The sequence below is a fragment of the Siphateles boraxobius genome, unplaced genomic scaffold (genome assembly GCF_051911475.1).
Source record: "Siphateles boraxobius isolate OS27281-9 unplaced genomic scaffold, OSU_SipBor_1 274, whole genome shotgun sequence".
NCBI lineage: Eukaryota > Metazoa > Chordata > Actinopteri > Cypriniformes > Leuciscidae > Siphateles > Siphateles boraxobius.
Genome location: NW_027508892.1, coordinates 442,501 through 463,314, shown reverse-complemented (window position 1 = coordinate 463,314; position 20,814 = coordinate 442,501). Strand labels below are relative to the sequence as shown.

The following is a 20,814-nucleotide window of genomic DNA, read 5'->3' as shown; positions in this document are numbered from 1 at the left end:
CAATGTCACATCAACATTACGTCAACGTCATGTGAATGTCATGTCAACAACACGTAAATGTCAAGTCAACATTGTGTCAACGTCACGTCAATGTCAAGTCAACATCACGTCAATGTCACGCCAACGTCACGTCAATGTCAGGGTCAACATCACGTCAACGTCACGTCAATCTCAAGTCAACATTACGTCAACGTCATGTCAATGTCACGCCAACGACACGTCAATCTCAAGTCAACATCACGTCAACGTCACGTCAATCTCAAGTCAACATCGTGTCAATGTCAAGTCAACATCACGTCAATGTCACGCCAACGTCACGTCAATGTCAGGGTCAACATCGCATCAACAACACGTCAATGTCACGCCAACGTCACGTCAATCTCAAGTCAACATCACGTCAACGTCACGTCAATCTCAAGTCAACATTACGTCAACGTCACGTCAACGTCACGCCAACGACACGTCAATCTCAAGTCAACATCACGTCAATGTCACGTCAATCTCAAGTCAACATTACGTCAACGTCACGTCAATGTCACGACAACGACACGTCAATCTCAAGTCAACATCACGCCAACGTCACGTCAATCTCAAGTCAACATCACGTCAACGTCACGTCAATCTCAAGTCAACATTACGTCAACGTCACGTCAATGTCACGCCAACGACACGTCAATCGCAAGTCAACATCACGCCAACGTCACGTCAATCTCAAGTCAACATCGCGTCAATGTCACGCCAACGTCACGTCAATCTCAAGTCAACATCACGTCAACGTCACGTCAATCTCAAGTCAACATTACGTCAACGTCACGTCAATTTCACGCCAACGACACGTCAATCTCAAGTCAACATCACGCCAACGTCACGTCAATCTCAAGTCAACATCGCATCAATGTCACGCCAACGTCACGTCAATGTCACATCAACATTACGTCAACGTCACGTCAATCTCAAGTCAACATTACGTCAACGTCACGTCAATGTCACGCCAACGACACGTCAATCTCAAGTCAACATCACGCCAACGTCACGTCAATCTCAAGTCAACATCGCGTCAATGTCACGCCAACGTCACGTCAATGTCACATCAACATTACGTCAACGTCATGTGAATGTCACGCCAACGTCACATCAATCTCAAGTCAACATCACGTCAATGTCACGCCAACGTCACGTCAATGTCACATCAACATTACGCCAACGTCATGTGAATGTCACGCCAACGTCATGTCAATCTCAAGTCAACATCACATCAACGTCACGTCAATGTCACGCCAACGTCACGTCAATGTCAAGTCAACATCACGTCAACGTCACGTCAATGTCACGCCAACGTCACGTCAATCTCAAGTCAACATCACGCCAACGTCGCGTCAATCTCACATCAACATTACGTCAACGTCATGTGAATGTCACGCCAACGTCACGTCAATGTCAAGTCAACATCGCATCAACAACACGTCAATGTCAAATCAACATCACGTCAACGTCACGTCAATGTCATGCCAACGTCACGTCAATGTCCCATCAACATCACGTCAACGTCATGAGAATGTCACGTCAGTCATGCCAACGTCACGTCAACATCGCAAAATGTCAAGTCAACTTGACGTCAATGTCATGCCAACGTCACATCAATGTCACATCAACATTACGCCAACGTCATGTGAATGTCATGCCAACGTCATGTCAATCTCAAGTCAATATCACATCAACGTCACGTCAATGTCACGCCAACGTCACGTCAATGTCACGCCAACGTCACGCCAACGTCACGTCAATGTCACGCCAACGTCACGTCAATGTCAAGTCAACATCACGTCAACGTCACGTCACGTCAATGTCACGTCAATCTCAAGTCAACATCACGCCAACGTCGCGTCAATCTCACATCAACATTACGTCAACGTCATGTGAATGTCACGCCAACGTCACGTCAATGTCACGCCAACGTCACGTCAATGTCAAGTCAACATCGCATCAACAACACGTCAATGTCAAGTCAACATCACGTCAACGTCACGTCAATGTCATGCCAACGTCACGTCAATGTCCCATCAACATCACGTCAACGTCATGAGAATGTCACGTCAGTCATGCCAACGTCACGTCAACATCGCGAAATGTCAAGTCAACTTGACGTCAATGTCATGCCAACGTCACATCAATGTCCCATCAACATCACGTCAACGTCATGTGAATGTCACGTCAATGTCATGCCAACGTCACGTCAACATCGCATCTACAACACGTCAATGTCAAGTCAACATCACGTCAACGTCTGGTCAATGTCACGCCGTCACGTCAATGTCATGTGAATGTAACGTCAATGTCCCATCAACATCACGTCAACGTCATGTGAATGTCAAGTTAACATCACGTCAATGTCAAGTCAACATCGCATCAACAACACGTCGATGTCAAGTCAACATCACGTCGTCAATGTCAAGTCAACATCACGTCAATGTCAAGTTAACATCACGTCAACATCACGTCAATGTCAAGTAAATGTCAAGTCAACATTGCGTCAATGTCACGCCAACATCACGTCAATGTCAAGTTAACATCACGTCAATGTCAAGTCAACATCGCATCAACAACACGTCAGTCAAGTCAACATCACGTCGTCAATATCAAGTCAATGTCAACATCACGTCAATATCAAGTTAACATCACGTCAACATCACGCTCAACATCACGTCAACATCACGTCAATGTCAAGTTAACATCACGTCAACATCACGTCAATGTCACAGTCAACATCACGTCAATGTCACGTCACGTCAACATCACGTCAATGTCAAGTTAACATCATGTCAACATCACGTCAATGTCAAGTTAACATCACGTCAACATCACGTCAATGTCACAGTCAACATCACGTCAATGTCACGTCACATCAACATCACGTCAATGTCAAGTTAACATCACGTCAACATCACGTCAATGTCAAGTTAACATCACGTCAATGTCAAGTTAACATCACGTCAATGTCACAGTCAACATCACGTCAACATCACGTCAACATCACGTCAATGTCAAGTTAACATCACGTCAACATCACGTCAACATCATGTCAACATCACGTCAATGTCAAGTTAACATCACGTCAACATCACGTCAATATCAAGTTAACATCACGTCAATGTCAAGTTAACATCACGTCAACATCACGTCAATGTCAAGTTAACATCACGTCAATGTCACAGTCAACATCACGTCAATGTCACGTCACGTCAACATCACGTCAATGTCAAGTTAACATCACGTCAACATCACGTCAATGTCAAGTTAACATCACGTCAATGTCAAGTTAATATCACGTCAACATCACGTCAATGTCAAGTTAACATCACGTCAATGTCAAGTTAATATCACGTCAACATCACGTCAATGTCAAGTTAACATCACGTCAATGTCAAGTTAACATCACGTCAACATCACGTCAATGTCAAGTTAACATCACGTCAATGTCACGTCACGTCAACATCATGTCAATGTCAAGTTAACATCACGTCAACATCACGTGAAGTCAATGTCAAGTCAACATCACGTCAATGTCACGTCACGTCAACATCAATAATAAAAAAGGTAATTGCAACTTTTGATCTCAGAATTTTGACTTTTTTTTACCCGCACGTGCAAGTTTATAGTTAACAATTCTGATTTTCTTTAGAACTGAGGGATATAAACTCACAAATTCAAGAAATTTGTTCAAGAATTTTTCGATAAAAAGTCACAATTTCCCATTTTATTGTTTATTTTGTGGTGGAAACAAGCTCCCATATGACTGATAATCTATTACTCTATTGTCGTGTGTAGAGCTGCTTTACAGCTGAATCTGAGTGTGTTATATCTGATGAAGTTTGATCACTGATTCTGTTTATTACAGTTAAGCTGCTGTGAAACGATCTGTACTGTATAAAGCTGTCAGAGAAATAAAGCTGACTTGACTTCTGAAATGGATCAGACTCTTAAAAAATGAAAATAAATAACATCACTGCAGAAAATCAAAACAATCTGAAGAAACAGGCTTCAAAAACCTTTCCCAGTAACTGAAGCCTGTTTCTTCCTCATGTTTTCTCTCATGATAATAATCATGCAGCAGTAAAGCTGCACCACCTTTTCAGAAATCCATGTATAGCCCCTGCGAAACAAAGAAAGTCTGATATTGAAGATCATCAACCAACCCGTTTTCTCTCCTCCAGGAACTTTTTGGTGTTGCTACTGTTCAGCTCCCGAACTCTCCTGCACACACATACACACACACACACACACACACACACACACACACACAGGTCAGATCTGCTGGTGGCAGAGGTCATCACGTGTTCTGTGGATCCGCACCTCTCGCGCTCAGCCTTGTTCTTGATGCTCTTGTCCTGGCTGATGGCTTTGCTGTTCTCCATGGACGTCTTCGCCTGGTTACCCTTCATCTCTTTGCTTTGCCTGTCCAGCAAACAAAACATTTTCAAAATAAGATTGCGGTTCACGGTTATGAAACATCATCGAGAGCCAAGGCCTTTCTCATGGAGATCCTGCTGCAGAACGGGTTCACGCCGAGGGGAATTATCAGCATAATTAATAAAGACACTCGAGTTCAATAGAAACGCGCTCTCTAAAGACGCCCTCCTGAACTCAAAGAGACTCATGCAACATTAATGCCCGTTAATTATGGCAGTATCTCCATCATAAAGAGGATAATACAGGCCCTGATGAAAATATTCATGACGGTACGAATGTGGCGTGTTAATCAGATGCGAGTCATTAGCATGCTACGCTTTACTGTAGACATGACGGTTCACTATTCAGAACAGGATGAGAATCTTTAGGTTGATTTGATTCACGATTCATAGGTTTTGCAAATTCAGAACAATTTGATCCGATTCATGAGATTCTATTCAATTTGATACTGTATTTTTGAGCTCATAATTATGTAATTGCTTCTCCTAATGTGTCCTAGATCTATAGAGTTTTCTTGTTCGGGAAATAATATTATTGTTGATACATTCAGCTTCCTGAAATTAAGCTAAGCTAATCTCTCTCTCTGTCTCTCTCTCTCTCTCTCTCTCTCTCTCTCTCTCACCCTCTCTCTCACTCTCTATCTCTCTCCCTTTGTATCTCTCTCTCCCTTTCTATCTCTCTCTCCCTTTCTATCTCTCTCTCTATCTATCTCTCTCTCTATCTATCTCTCTCTATATCTATCTCTCTCTCTCTCTCTCTCGCTATCTCTCTCTCTTTCTCGCTATCTCTCTCTCCCTCTCTCTCTATCTCTCCATCTCTCTCTCTCTATCTCTCCCTCTCTCTGTCTCTCTCTCTATGTATCTCTCTCTCTGTCTCTCATTCTCTCTCTCTCTCTCTCTCTCTCTCTCTCTCTCTCTCTCTCTCTCTCTCTCCCTCTCTCTCTGTCTCTCTCTCTCCCTCTCTGTCTCTCTATATCTATCTCTCTCTCTCCCTCTCTCTCTCTCTCTCTCTCTCTCTCTGTCTCTCTCTCTCCCCCTCTCTCTCTCTCTCTCTCTCTCTCTCTCTCTCTATCTATCTATCTATCTCTCTCTCTCTCCCTCTCTCTCTCTATCTGTCTCTCTCTCTGTCTCTCTCTCTCCCTCTCTCTCTCTCTCTCTCTCTCTCTCCCTCTCTCTCTCCCTCCCTCCCTCTCTCTCTCTCCCTCCCTCCCTCTCTCCCTCTCTCTCTCTCTCTCTCTCTCTCTCGCTCTCCATCTCTCCAAAAGTTTTGGATCGGTGAGATTTTTAATGTTTTAATATTTAACAAAAACCAGCAATATTGTTAAATATTATGTCAATTTAAATATCTGTTTTCTATGTGAATATATAGTAAAGTTTAATTTATTCCTGTGATCAAAGCTGAATTCTCAGCATCATTACTCCAGTCTTCAGTGTCACATGATCCTTCAGAAATCACTATACTATGATGATAATGAGGATTATAACAATGTTGAAAAAAGTGTACAATTATTTTTCAGAATTCTTTGGTGAAAATAAAGTTAAAAAGAACAGCATTTATTTGAAATAGAATCTTTTGTAACATTATAAATGCCTTGACTGTAACTTTTGATCAGCTTAATTAATCCTAGTATTGAAAGTATTGATTTATTTTATTTCATTCCCCCAAAAAATAAAATATAAATTCTTAATGACCCCAAACTAAACGGTAATGTTTAATGTTACAAAAGCTTCTATTCAACTTTCTATTTCTTTAAAGAATCCTGAAATAAAAAATGTAAATAACTGTTTTCAACATTGATAATAATCATAAATGTTTCTTGAAGATCAATTCATCATATTATAGTGATTTCTGAAGGATCATGTGACACTGAAGACTGGAGTAATGATGCTGAAAATTCAGCTTTGATCACAGGAATAAATTACACTTTAAAATGTATTCACATAGAAAACAGATGATTTACACTGGAATAATAGTTCACTATTTTCTCTGTATTTTTTAAATAAAAATGAACGCAGCTTTGGTGAGCAGAAGAGACTTCTTTTAAAAACATTAAAAATCTTACTGATCCAGAACCTTTGACTTGTAAGTATATAACAGCACACGTGTGTGTTCAGAGCACATGTATATAACAGCACACGTTTGTGTTCAGAGCACATGTTTATATAACAGCACACGTGTGTGTTCAGAGCACATTTATATAACAGCACACGTGTGTGTTCAGAGCATATGTATATAACAGCACACGTGTGTGTTCAGAGCATATGTATATGACAGCACACGTGTGTGTTCAGAGCACATGTATATAACAGCACACGTGTGTGTTCAGAGCATATGTATATAACAGCACACGTGTGTGTTCATAGCATATGTATATAACAGCACACGTGTGTGTTCAGAGCATATGTATATAACACCACACGTGTGTGTTCAGAGCATATGTATATAACAGCACACGTGTGTGTTCAGAGCATATGTATATGACAGCACACGTGTGTGTTCAGAGCACATGTATATAACAGCACACGTGTGTGTTCAGAGCATATTTATATAACAGCACACGTGTGTGTTCATAGCATATGTATATAACAGCACACGTGTGTGTTCAGAGCATATGTATATAACACCACACGTGTGTGTTCAGAGCATATGTATATAACAGCACACGTGTGTGTTCAGAGCACATGTATATAACAGCACACATGTGTGTTCAGAGCACATGTATATACTGTTACAGCACACATGTGTGTTCAGAGCACATGTAACAGCACACGTGTGTGTTCAGAGCGCATGTATATAACAGCACACGTGTGTGTTCAGAGCACATGTAAATAACAGCACACGTGTGTGTTCAGAGCACATGTACATAACAGCACACATGTGTGTTCAGAGCACATGTACATAACAGGACACGTGTATGTTTACAGCACATGTACATAACAGCACACGTGTGTTCAGAGAACATGTACATAACAGCACACGTGTGTGTTCAGAGCACATGTACATAACAGCACACGTGTGTGTTCAGAGCACATGTACATAACAGCACACGTGTGTGTTCAGAGCACATGTACATAACAGCACACGTGTGTGTTCAGAGCACATGTATATAACAGCACACGTGTGTGTTGAGAGCACATGTATATAACAGCACACGTGTGTGTTCAGAGCACATGTACATAACAACACACGTGTGTGTTCAGAGCACATGTATATAACAGCACACGTGTGTGTTCAGAGCACATGTATATAACAGCACACGTGTGTGTTCAGAGCACATGTATATAACAGCACACGTGTGTTCAGAGCACATGTATATAACAGCACACATGTGTGTTCAGAGCACATGTATATAACAGCACACATGTGTGTTCAGAGCGCATGTATATAACAGCACACGTGTGTTCAGAGCGCATGTATATAACAGCACATGTGTGTTCAGAGCACATGTATATAACAGGACACGTGTGTGTTCAGAGCACATGTATATAACAGCACACGTGTGTGTTCAGAACGCATGTATATAACAGCACACGTGTGTGTTCAGAGCACATGTATATAACAGCACACGTGTGTGTTCAGAGCACATGTATATAACAGCACACGTGTGTGTTCAGAGCACATGTATATAACAGCACACGTGTGTGTTCAGAGCACATGTATATAACAGCACACGTGTGTTCAGAGCGCATGTATATAACAGCACACATGTGTGTTCAGAGCACATGTATATAACAGCACACGTGTGTTCAGAGCGCATGTATATAACAGCACACGTGTGTGTTCAGAACGCATGTATATAACAGCACACGTGTGTGTTCAGAGCACATGTATATAACAGCACACGTGTGTGTTCAGAGCACATGTATATAACAGCACACGTGTGTGTTCAGAGCACATGTATATAACAGCACACGTGTGTGTTCAGAGCACATGTATATAACAGCACACGTGTGTTCAGAGCGCATGTATATAACAGCACACATGTGTGTTCAGAGCACATGTATATAACAGCACACATGTGTGTTCAGAGCGCATGTATATAACAGCACACGTGTGTTCAGAGCGCATGTATATAACAGCACATGTGTGTTCAGAGCACATGTATATAACAGCACACATGTGTGTTCAGAACGCATGTATATAACAGCACACGTGTGTGTTCAGAGCACATGTATTGACAGCACACGTGTGTGTTCAGAGCATATGTATATAACAGCACACGTGTGTTCAGAGCACATGTATATAACAGCAGCACACATGTGTTTTCAGAGCACATGTATATAACAGCACACATGTGTGTTCAGAGCACATGTATATAACAGCACATGAGTGTGTTCAGAGCGCATGTATATAACAGCACACATGTGTGTTCAGAGCACATGTATATAACAGCACACGTGTGTGTTCAGAGGACATGTATATAACAGCACACATGTGTGTTCAGAGCACATGTAACAGCACACGTGTGTGTTCAGAGCGCATGTATATAACAGCACACGTGTGTGTTCAGAGCGCATGTATATAACAGCACACGTGTGTGTTCAGAGCACATGTATATAACAGCACACGTGTGTGTTCAGAGCACATGTATATAACAGCACATGTGTGTGTTCAGAGCACATGTATATAACAGCACATGTGTGTGTTCAGAGCGCATGTATATAACAGCACACATGTGTGTTCAGAGCACATGTATATAACAGCACACGTGTGTGTTCAGAGGACATGTATATAACAGCACACATGTGTGTTCAGAGCACATGTAACAGCACACGTGTGTGTTCAGAGCGCATGTATATAACAGCACACGTGTGTGTTCAGAGCGCATGTATATAACAGCACACGTGTGTGTTCAGAGCACATGTATATAACAGCACAGGTGTGTGTTCAGAGCACATGTATATAACAGCACACGAGTGTGTTCAGAGCGCATGTATATAACAGCAAACATGTGTGTTCAGAGCACATGTACATAACAGCACACATGTGTGTTCAGAGCGCATGTATATAACAGCACTCATGTGTGTTCAGAGCGCATGTATATAACAGCACACATGTGTGTTCAGAGCGCATGTATATAACAGCACACGTGTGTGTTCAAAGCACATGTATATAACAGCATACGTGTGTGTTCAGAGCAGATGTATATAACAGCACACATGTGTGTTCAGAGCACATGTATATAACAGCACACTTGTGTTTTCAGAGCGCATGTATATAACAGCACACGTGTGTGTTCAGAGCGCATGTATATAACAGCACACGTGTGTGTTCAGAGCGCATGTATATAACAGCACACGTGTGTGTTCAGAGCACATGTATATAACAGCACACATGTGTGTTCAGAGCACATGTATATAACAGCACACACATGTGTGTTCAGAGCGCATGTATATAACAGCACACGTGTGTGTTCAGAGCACATGTATATAACAGCACACATGTGTGTTCAGAGCACATGTATATAACAGCACACACATGTGTGTTCAGAGCACATGTATATAACAGCACACATGTGTGTTCAGAACACATGTATATAACAGCACACGTGTGTTCAGAGCACATGTATATAACATCACACGTGTGTGTTCAGAGCACATGTATATAACAGCACACGTGTGTGTTCAGAGCACATGTATATAACAGCACACATGTGTGTTCAGAGCGCATGTATATAACAGCACTCATGTGTGTTCAGAGCACATGTATATAACAGCACACGTGTGTTCAGAGCACATGTATATAACAGCACACGTGTGTGTTCAGAGCACATGTACATAACAGCACACGTGTGTGTTCAGAGCACATGTACATAACAGCACACGTGTGTTCAGAGCACATGTATATAACAGCACACGTGTGTGTTCAGAGCACATGTACATTACAGCACACGTGTGTTCAGAGCACATGTATATAACAGCACACGTGTGTGTTCAGAGCACATGTATATAACAGCACACATGTGTGTTCAGAGCATATGTATATAACAGCACACGTGTGTGTTCAGAGCACATGTATATAACAGCACACGTGTGTGTTCAGAGCACATGTATATAACAGCACACACGTGTGTTCAGAGCGCATGTATATAACAGCACACATGTGTGTTCAGAGCACATGTATATAACAGCACACTTGTGTGTTCAGAGCGCATGTATATAACAGCACACATGTGTGTTCAGAGCACATGTATATAACAGCACACGTGTGTGTTCAGAGCACATGTATATAACAGCACATGTGAGTGTTCAGAGCGCATGTATATAACAGCACACGTGTGTGTTCAGAGCGCATGTATATAACAGCACACGTGTGTGTTCAGAGCACATGTATATAACAGCACACATGTGTGTTCAGAGCACATGTACATAACAGCACACCTGTGTGTTCAGAGCGCATGTATATAACAGCACACATGTGTTCAGAGCACATGTATATAACAGCACACATGTGTGTTCAGAGCGCATGTACATAACAGCACACGTGTGTTCAGAGCGCATGTATATAACAGCACACATGTGTGTTCAGAGCATATGTATATAACAGCACACATGTGTGTTCAAAGCACATGTATATAACAGCACACATGTGTGTTCAAAGCACATGTATATAACAGCACACGTGTGTGTTCAGAGCAGATGTATATAACAGCACACATGTGTGTTCAGAGCGCATGTATATAACAGCACACGTGTGTGTTCAGAGCACATGTATATAACAGCACACATGTGTGTTCAGAGCACATGTATATAACAGCACACATGTGTGTGTTCAGAGCACATGTACATAACAGCACACGTGTGTGTTCAGAGCACATGTATATAACAGCACACGTGTGTGTTCAGAGCACATGTACATTACAGCACACGTGTGTTCAGAGCACATGTATATAACAGCACACGTGTGTGTTCAGAGCACATGTATACAACAGCACACATGTGTGTTCAGAGCACATGTATATAACAGCACACGTGTGTTCAGAGCACATGTATATAACAGCACACGTGTGTGTTCAGAGCACATGTATATAACAGCACACGTGTGTGTTCAGAGCACATGTATATAACAGCACACAAGTGTGTTCAGAGCGCATGTATATAACATCACACATGTGTGAACAGAGCACATGTATATAACAGCACACGTGTGTGTTCAGAGCACATGTATATAACAGCACACGTGTGTTCAGAGCACATGTATATAACAGCACACGTGTGTGTTCAGAGCACATGTATATAACAGCACATGTGTATGTTCAGAGCGCATGTATATAACATCACACACGTGTGTTCAGAGCTCATGTATATAACGGCACACATGTGTGTTCAGAGCACATGTATATAACAGCACACGTGTATGTTCAGAGCACATGTATATAACAGCACACGTGAGTGTTCAGAGCGCATGTATATAACAGCACACGTGTGTGTTCAGAGCGCATGTATATAACAGCACACGTGTGTGTTCAGAGCGCATGTATATAACAGCACACGTGTGTGTTCAGAGCGCATGTATATAACAGCACACGTGTGTGTTCAGAGCACATGTATTTAACAGCACACATGTGTGTTCAGAGCACATGTACATAACAGCACACGTGTGTTCAGAGCGCATGTATATAACAGCACACGTGTGTTCAGAGCACATGTATATAACAGCACACATGTGTGTTCAGAGCGCATGTACATAACAGCACACGTGTGTTCAGAGCATATGTATATAACAGCACACATGTGTGTTCAAAGCACATGTATATAACAGCACACATGTGTGTTCAAAGCACATGTATATAACAGCACACATGTGTGTTCAGAGCATATGTATATAACAGCACACATGTGTGTTCAAAGCACATGTATATAACAGCACACGTGTGTGTTCAGAGGACATGTATATAACAGCACACGTGTGTTCAGAGCACATGTATATAACAGCACACATGTGTGTTCAAAGCACATGTATATAACAGCACACGTGTGTTTTCAGAGCAGATGTATATAACAGCACACATGTGTGTTCAGAGCGCATGTATATAACAGCACACATGTGTGTTCAGAGCACATGTATATAACAGCACACGTTTGTGTTCAGAGCACATGTATATAACAGCACACATGTGTGTTCAGAGCACATGTATATAACAGGACACGTGTGTGTTCAGAGCGCATGTATATAACAGCACACATGTGTGTTCAGAGCACATGTATATAACAGCACTCATGTGTGTTCAGAGCACATGTATATAACAGCACACGTGTGTGTTCAGAGCACATGTATATAACAGCACACATGTGTGTTCAGAGCAAATGTATATAACAGCACTCATGTGTGTTCAGAGCAGATGTATATAACAGCACACATGTGTGTTCAGAGCAGATGTATATAACAGCACTCATGTGTGTTCAGAGCAAATGTATATAACAGCACACATGTGTGTTCAGAGCAGATGTATATAACAGCACTCATGTGTGTTCAGAGCAAATGTATATAACAGCACACATGTGTGTTCAGAGCAGATGTATATAACAGCACACATGTGTGTTCAGAGCGCATGTATATAACAGCACTCATGTGTGTTCAGAGCACATGTATATAACAGCACACGTGTGTGTTCAGAGCACATGTATATAACAGCACACATGTGTGTTCAGAGCAGATGTATATAACAGCACTCATGTGTGTTCAGAGCAAATGTATATAACAGCACACATGTGTGTTCAGAGCAGATGTATATAACAGCACACATGTGTGTTCAGAGCGCATGTATATAACAGCACTCATGTGTGTTCAGAGCACATGTATATAACAGCACACGTGTGTGTTCAGAGCACATGTATATAACAGCACACATGTGTGTTCAGAGCAAATGTATATAACAGCACACATGTGTGTTCAAAGCACATGTATATAACAGCACACATGTGTGTTCAGAGCAGATGTATATAACAGCACACATGTGTGTTCAGAGCACATGTATATAACAGCACACGTGTGTGTTCAGAGCACATGTATATAACAGCACACGTGTGTGTTCAAGCACATGTATATAACAACACACATGTGTGTTCAGAGCACATGTATATAACAGCACTCATGTGTGTTCAGAGCACATGTATATAACAGCACACGTGTGTGTTCAGAGCACATGTATATAACAGCACACATGTGTGTTCAGAGCAAATGTATATAACAGCACTCATGTGTGTTCAGAGCACATGTATATAACAGCACACATGTGTGTTCAAAGCACATGTATATAACAGCACACATGTGTGTTCAGAGCAGATGTATATAACAGCACACATGTGTGTTCAGAGCACATGTATATAACAGCACACGTGTGTTCAGAGCAGATGTATATAACAGCACACGTGTGTGTTCAGAGCACATGTATATAACAGCACACTTGTGTGTTCAGAGCACATGTATATAACAGCACACGTGTGTGTTCAGAGCACATGTATATAACAGCACACGTGTGTTTTTCAGAGCACATGTATATAATAGCACACACATGTGTGTTCAAAGCAGATGTATATAACAGCACACATGTGTGTTCAGAGCACATGTATATAACAGCACACGTGTGTGTTCAGAGCACATGTATATAATAGCACACACTTGTGTGTTCAGAGCACATGTATATAACAGCACACATGTGTGTTCAGAGCACATGTATATAATAGCACACACTTGTGTGTTCAGAGCACATGTATATAACAGCACACATGTGTGTTCAGAGCACATGTATATAATAGCACACACATGTGTGTTCAAAGCACATGTATATAACAGCACTCATGTTTGTTCAGAGCGCATGTATATAACAGCACACATGTGTGTTCAGAGCACATGTATATAACAACACACATGTGTGTTCAGAGCACATGTATATAACAGCACACGTGTGTGTTCAGAGCACATGTAACAGCACACTTGTGTGTTCAGAGCGCATGTATGTAACAGCACACTTGTGTGTTCAGAGCGCATGTATATAACAGCACACTTGTGTGTTCAGAGCGCATGTATATAACAGCACACTTGTGTGTTCAGAGCATGCGTCAGCAGGATCTGTCACGGCCGCTCTGAGGAACGACTGAATCCTTTCGAGTCCTCACCGCTCGTGGATGAGCTTCAGCTGCAGGGTCTGCTGGTCCTGAACGCTGGCCAGAAGCTTCTTCAGGATCTCACACTGCTGAGTCACATGGGCGTCCCTCATCTCCTGCTCTTCTGTGCTGTGGCCGTTGATCATCTCGGACCACTCCTTAGTGTGCTGGGCCACCATGTCCTTCACCTGACGACACACAGCAAACACACTCACTGCGCTGAGATGCACACACATCTAATGGAGATCTGGTTTGCTGTACATGTAATGCTCATCCCTTATCCTTGCCTCGGGTCATCGGAGGGGACCAAGACCCCAGGACTTTTGCTGCATTTGAACCATGAAACAAATCCTTCCCTCACGCGTCAATTTGAGCCCGTTAGGAATGAATAGAATGTGAGGAATACTTCAGTTCACATAGAAAAACCTAAAAACCTAATCACACCTGTCATTTTGATTCGGATCAAACTGAAAAGTCCGAAAATCCGGACCGAACAAGGAAGGTGTGAAAGGGCCCTGAAACACTAATCAGATCAGAGGCTGTTATTTGGTCAGTATTGTGTGTAAAATGTTCCAAAGGCGAGTAAAGAAGAACGCGACACCAAAGCATGAAGGGATTTAGGGCTGTCAAATCAAAATTTGAATTTCGATTATTCGTCGAATAAAAAAAAAACCTGCACAATCAAATTTTCACTTGAATCAGCTGTTTGTGTGTGTGAGAGTGAGAGTGTGAAAGCGCTCAACATGTGTGTGTGTGTGTGTGTGTGTGAGAGTGTGAAAGCGCTCAGTATGTGTGTGTGTGTGTGTATGCGTGTGTGAGAGTGTGAAAGTGCTCAGCATATGTGTGTGTGTGTGTGTGTGTGTGTGTGTGTGTCAGCACTTGCTCAGCTCAAGATCATCTGGTGTTTTTGATGAACGATATGTAGATGTAGTGAGTAGAAGTGTTTCTGAATGCCAGTTTGCTGTTGTGTGTTCATGTAGTTCATTACACTGTGTGTTGAAGTGTGTTTCCTCAGGTTGCTGATGCACAAACACAGTTGTATGCACTACTGTAACCTAAATTTCCTTGCATGCACATTAAGGAAGTTATATTTGATTTAAGAACAATTGTTTCAAAAGTTAATGCAGTTTCAAAAGTGAATCTCATTTCTATACAAGATGTGATGCTTGATTTGGTTTATATTTGCTTGCGCCCTCTTGTGGACAGAGGAGACCTACTGTACTTTTCTCCTCTAACATTAAGTATTGCCCTTAGAATTCGAATATAATTCGAACTAAGCTTTTCAGTCATTTTGACAATCCTAGTGGGATTTTCTCCTGTACCTTTTCTTTATGGTCTGCCGTGAGTGTCTCGACCTTTATCGCCGTTTCCTTCTTTAACTCGGAGCAGTTGTTTTCACTGAAACAGAGAAGAACACGTCACAGTGACATCATCAGCGAGCGCAGGACAGTGACATCATCAGCGAGCGCCGGACAGTGACATCATCATCTCACCCTCTCTTCTTGATGGCCTTCTCCAGCAGCTTCTCCAACGTCAGCTTCTCCTTGTCATGCTGAGCCACCAGTTTATCCACCTGAGAACAGTGGGACTTCTGCACAGCGTTGTGTTCCTGCAGGAAGAGGAGGAGCTTATGAGAGAGAGGAGGAGGAGATTATCAGAGAGAGGAGGACGAGCTTATCAGAGAGAGGAGGAGGAGCTTATCAGAGAGAGGAGGAGTTTATCAGAGAGAGGAGGAGGAGTTTTCAGAGAGAGGAGGAGGAGCGTATCAGAGAGAGGAGGACGAGCTTATCAGAGAGAGGAGGAGCTTATCAGAGAGAGGAGGAGCTTATCAGAGAGAGGAGGAAGAGATTATTAGAGGAGGAGGAGTTTTTAGAGAGAGGAGGAGCTTATCAGAGAGAGGAGGAGGAGTTTTCAGAGAGAGGAGGAGGAGTTTATCAGAGAGAGGAGGACAAGCTTATCAGAGAGAGGAGGAGTTTATCAGAGAGAGGAGGAGGAGCTTATCTGAGAGAGGAGGAGGAGCTTATCAGAGAGAGGAGGAGTTTATCAGAGAGAGGAGGAAGAGCTTATCAGAGAGGGGAGGAGGAGTTTATCAGAGAGAGAGGAGGAGGAGTTTATCAGAGAGAGGAAGAGGAGTTCATCAGAGAGAGAGGAGGAGCTTATGAGAGAGGAGGAGTTTATCAGAGAGAGGAGGACAAGCTTATCAGAGAGAGGAGGAGTTTATCAGAGAGAGGAGGAGGAGCTTATCTGAGAGAGGAGGAGGAGCTTATCAGAGAGAGGAGGAGTTTATCAGAGAGGAGGAGCTTATCAGAGAGAGGAGGACGAGCTTATCAGAGAGAGGAGGAGGAGCTTATCAGAGAGAGGAGGAGGAGTTTTCAGAGAGAGGAGGAGGAGCTTATCAGAGAGAAGAGGACGAGCTTATCAGAGAGAGGAGGAGCTTATCAGAGAGAGGAGGAGGAGTTTTCAGAGAGAGGAGGAGGAGTTTATCAGAGAGAGGAGGACAAGCTTATCAGAGAGAGGAGGAGTTTATCAGAGAGAGGAGGAGGAGCTTATCTGAGAGAGGAGGAGGAGCTTATCAGAGAGAGGAGGAGTTTATCAGAGAGAGGAGGAAGAGCTTATCAGAGAGGGGAGGAGGAGTTTATCAGAGAGAGAGGAGGAGGAGTTTATCAGAGAGAGGAAGAGGAGTTCATCAGAGAGAGAGGAGGAGCTTATGAGAGAGGAGGAGTTTATCAGAGAGAGGAAGAGTTTATCAGAGAGAGGAGGAGCTTATCAGAGAAAGGAGGAGGAGTTTATCAGAGAAAGGAGGAGGAGTTTATCAGAGAGGAGGAGTTTATCAGAGATTAAGAGGAGGAGTTTATCAGAGAGAGGAGGAGTTTATCAGAGAGAGGAGGAGTTTATCAGAGAGAGGAGAGAGAGAAGGAGTTTATCAGAGAGAGGAGTTGTTTATCAGAGAGGAGGAGTTTATCAGAGAGAGGAGTTGTTTATCAGAGAGAGGAGTTGTTTATCAGAGAGGAGGAGTTTATCAGAGAGGAGGAGTTTATCAGAGAGAGGAGTTGTTTATCAGAGAGAGGAGGAGTTTATCAGAGAGGAGGAGTTTATCAGAGTCGAGGAGTTTATCAGAGAGAGGAAGAGTTTATCAGAGAGAGGAGGAGCTTATCAGAGAAAGGAGGAGGAGTTTATCAGAGAGAGAGGAGGAGAAGTTTATCAGTCAGAGGAGGAGGAGTTTATTAGAGAGAGGAGGAGGAGTTTATCAGAGAGAGGAGGAGCTTATCAGAGAGAGGAGGAGGAGTTTATCAGAGAGAGAAGGAGCTTATCAGAGAGAGGAGGAGGAGTTTATCAGAGAGAGGAGGAGCTTATCAGAGAGAGGAAGAGGAGGAGTTTATCAGAGAGAGGAGGAGCTTATCAGAGAGAGGAGGAGGAGTTTATCAGATAGAGAGGAGGAGTTTATCAGAGAGGAGGAGTTTATGAGAGTGGAGGAGTTTATCAGAGAGAGGAGGAGGAGCTTATCAGAGAGAGGAGGAGGAGTTTTCAGAGAGAGGAGGAGTTTATCAGAGAGAGGAGGAGGGGCTTATCAGAGAGAGGAGGAGGAGCTTATCAGAGAGAGGAGGAGGAGCTTATGAAAGAGAGGAGGAGGAGTTTATCAGAGAGAGGAGGAGTTTATCAGAGAGAGAGGAGGAGTTTAACAGAGAGAGGAAGAGGAGGAGTTCATCAGAGAGAGAGGAGGAGCTTATGAGAGAGAGAGGAGGAGTTTATCAGAGAGAGGAAGAGTTTATCAGAGAGAGGAGGAGCTTATCAGAGAGAGGAGGAGGAGTTTATCAGAAAGAGAGGAGAAGTTTATCAGTCAGAGGAGGAGGACTTTTTAGAGAGAGGAGGAGGAGTTTATCAGAGAGAGGAGGAGCTTATCAGAGAGAGGAGTAGGAGTTTATCAGAGAGAGGAGGAGCTCATCAGAGAGAGGAGGAGGAGTTTATCAGAGAGAGGAGGAGGAGCTTATCAGAGAGAGGAAGAGGAGGAGTTTATCAGAGAGAGGAGGAGCTTATCAGAGAGAGGAGGAGGAGTTTATCAGATAGAGAGGAGGAGTTTATAAGAGAGAGGAGGAGGAGCTTATCAGAGAGAGCAGGAGGAGTTTTCAGAGAGAGGAGGAGGAGTTTATCGGAGAGAGGAGTTCTTTATCAGAGAGAGGGGTTTATCAGAGAGAGGAGTTGTTTATCAGAGAGAGGAGGAGTTTATCAGAGAGAGGAGGAGTTTATCAGAGAGAGGAGTTGTTTATCAGAGAGAGGGAGTTTATCAGAGATTAAGAGGAGGAGTTTATCAGAGAGAGGAGGAGTTTATCAGAGAGAGGAGGAGTTTATCAGAGAGAGGAAGAGTTTATCAGAGAGAGGAGAGAGAGGAGGAGTTTATCAGAGAGAGGAGTTGTTTATCAGAGAGAGGAGGAGTTTATCAGAGAGAGGAGTTTATCAGAGAGAGGAGGAGTTTATCAGAGAGAGAGGAGGAGTTTATCAGAGAGAGGAAGAGGAGGAGTTCATCAGAGAGAGAGGAGGAGCTTATGAGAGAGAGAGGAGGAGTTTATCAGAGAGAGGAAGAGTTTATCAGAGAGAGGAGGAGCTTATCAGAGAGAGGAGGAGGAGTTTATCAGAGAGAGAGGAGGAGAAGTTTATCAGTCAGAGGAGGAGGACTTTTTAGAGAGAGGAGGAGGAGTTTATCAGAGAGAGGAGGAGCTTATCAGAGAGAGGAGTAGGAGTTTATCAGAGAGAGGAGGAGCTTATCAGAGAGAGGAGGAGGAGTTTATCAGAGAGAGGAGGAGGAGCTTATCAGAGAGAGGAAGAGGAGGAGTTTATCAGAGAGAGGAGGAGCTTATCAGAGAGAGGAGGAGGAGTTTATCAGATAGAGAGGAGGAGTTTATCAGAGAGAGGAGGAGTTTATTAGAGAGGAGGAGTTTATAAGAGAGAGGAGGAGGAGCTTATCAGAGAGAGGAGGAGGAGTTTTCAGAGAGAGGAGGAGGAGTTTATCGGAGAGAGGAGTTCTTTATCAGAGAGAGGGGTTTATCAGAGAGAGGAGGATTTTATCAGAGAGAGGAGTTGTTTATCAGAGAGAGGAGGAGTTTATCAGAGAGAGGAGGAGTTTATCAGAGAGAGGAGTTGTTTATCAGAGAGAGGGAGTTTATCAGAGATTAAGAGGAGGAGTTTATCAGAGAGAGGAGGAGTTTATCAGAGAGAGGAGGAGTTTATCAGAGAGAGGAAGAGTTTATCAGAGAGAGGAGAGAGAGGAGGAGTTTATCAGAGAGAGGAGTTGTTTATCAGAGAGAGGAGGAGTTTATCAGAGAGAGGAGGAGTTTATCAGAGAGAGGAGTTGTTTATCAGAGACGAGGAGTTTATCAGAGAGAGGAGTTGTTTATCAGAGAGAGGAGTTGTTTATCAGAGAGGAGGAGTTTATCAGAGAGGAGGAGTTTATCAGAGAGAGGAGTTGTTTATCAGAGAGAGGAGGAGTTTATCAGAGAGGAGGAGTTTATCAGAGAGAGGAGTTGTTTATCAGAGAGGAGGAGTTTATCAGAGAGAGGAATTGTTTATCAGAGAGAGGAGTTGTTTATCAGAGAGGAGGAGTTTATCAGAGAGGAGGAGTTTATCAGAGAGAGGAGGAGTTTATCAGAGAGAGGAGGAGTTTACCAGAGATGAGGAGTTTATCAGAGAGAGGAGTTGTTTATCAGAGAGGAGGAGTTTATCAGAGATTAAGAGGAGGAGTTTATCAAAACCGCTCTCTCAGAGAGGAAGTGATGTAATGACGTCTGAAACACGGACCTTAGTGTGTCGTTTCTTTAGCGTGTTCAGCTCCTTCTGCTGCTTCTTCATCAGTTTAATGAAGGTCTAGAAAAGAGATTCATGGCATTGAAACGACAGAAACGACTAGAAAACAAATGTTAAATGTTGCTTCTTGTTTCAGAACATTCAAAAGTAACGTTACCATAATGCTTGAAGAATGATACAATGGAATGTTTTCTTAATGCTCACAACCAAAAAAACAGGACATTTTGAACGTTCAGAGAACATCCAGAAATGAAAAATTTGAACTTAATGGGAATGTTAGCAAAACTTTCCCAGAACATGTTTTTGTTATCTGGGAATGTTTCATATGATGCAGATCTTCATCCGAATTACCCACAATACTGTGCAAACAAGCATTTTACCTTCATCTGCTTCAGATCTTCAATGTTCACCTGATTATCTGGAAACAGAAATAAAGCAGTCAGAA

The 20,814-nt window shown here is 42.7% G+C and overlaps 1 protein-coding gene across 7 annotated transcripts in view; it reads right to left on the bottom strand.

Moving 5' to 3' along the window:
• The window catches only part of plcb4b (phospholipase C, beta 4b), a 146,284-nt gene that overhangs the window by 4,419 nt on the left and 121,051 nt on the right, over positions 1 to 20,814 (bottom strand). For 6 of the 7 annotated variants that reach the window (XR_013207528.1, XR_013207532.1, XR_013207531.1 and 3 more), the window contains 7 exons: positions 20,750 to 20,787; positions 20,364 to 20,429; positions 16,067 to 16,182; positions 15,896 to 15,971; positions 14,586 to 14,761; positions 4,351 to 4,452; positions 4,194 to 4,251 (listed from right to left, as the gene is read on the bottom strand). Coding sequence is in view for 1 of the 7 variants with exons in the window: in XM_077245641.1 (XP_077101756.1) it covers positions 4,194 to 4,251; positions 4,351 to 4,452; positions 14,586 to 14,761; positions 15,896 to 15,971; positions 16,067 to 16,182; positions 20,364 to 20,429; positions 20,750 to 20,787 (632 nt within the window). In the remaining 6 variants the exon portion in view is untranslated. Of the gene's footprint in view, positions 1 to 4,193; positions 4,252 to 4,350; positions 4,453 to 14,585; positions 14,762 to 15,895; positions 15,972 to 16,066; positions 16,183 to 20,363; positions 20,430 to 20,749; positions 20,788 to 20,814 lie in introns of those variants that run through there. The other variant, XR_013207533.1, reaches the window with a different exon arrangement.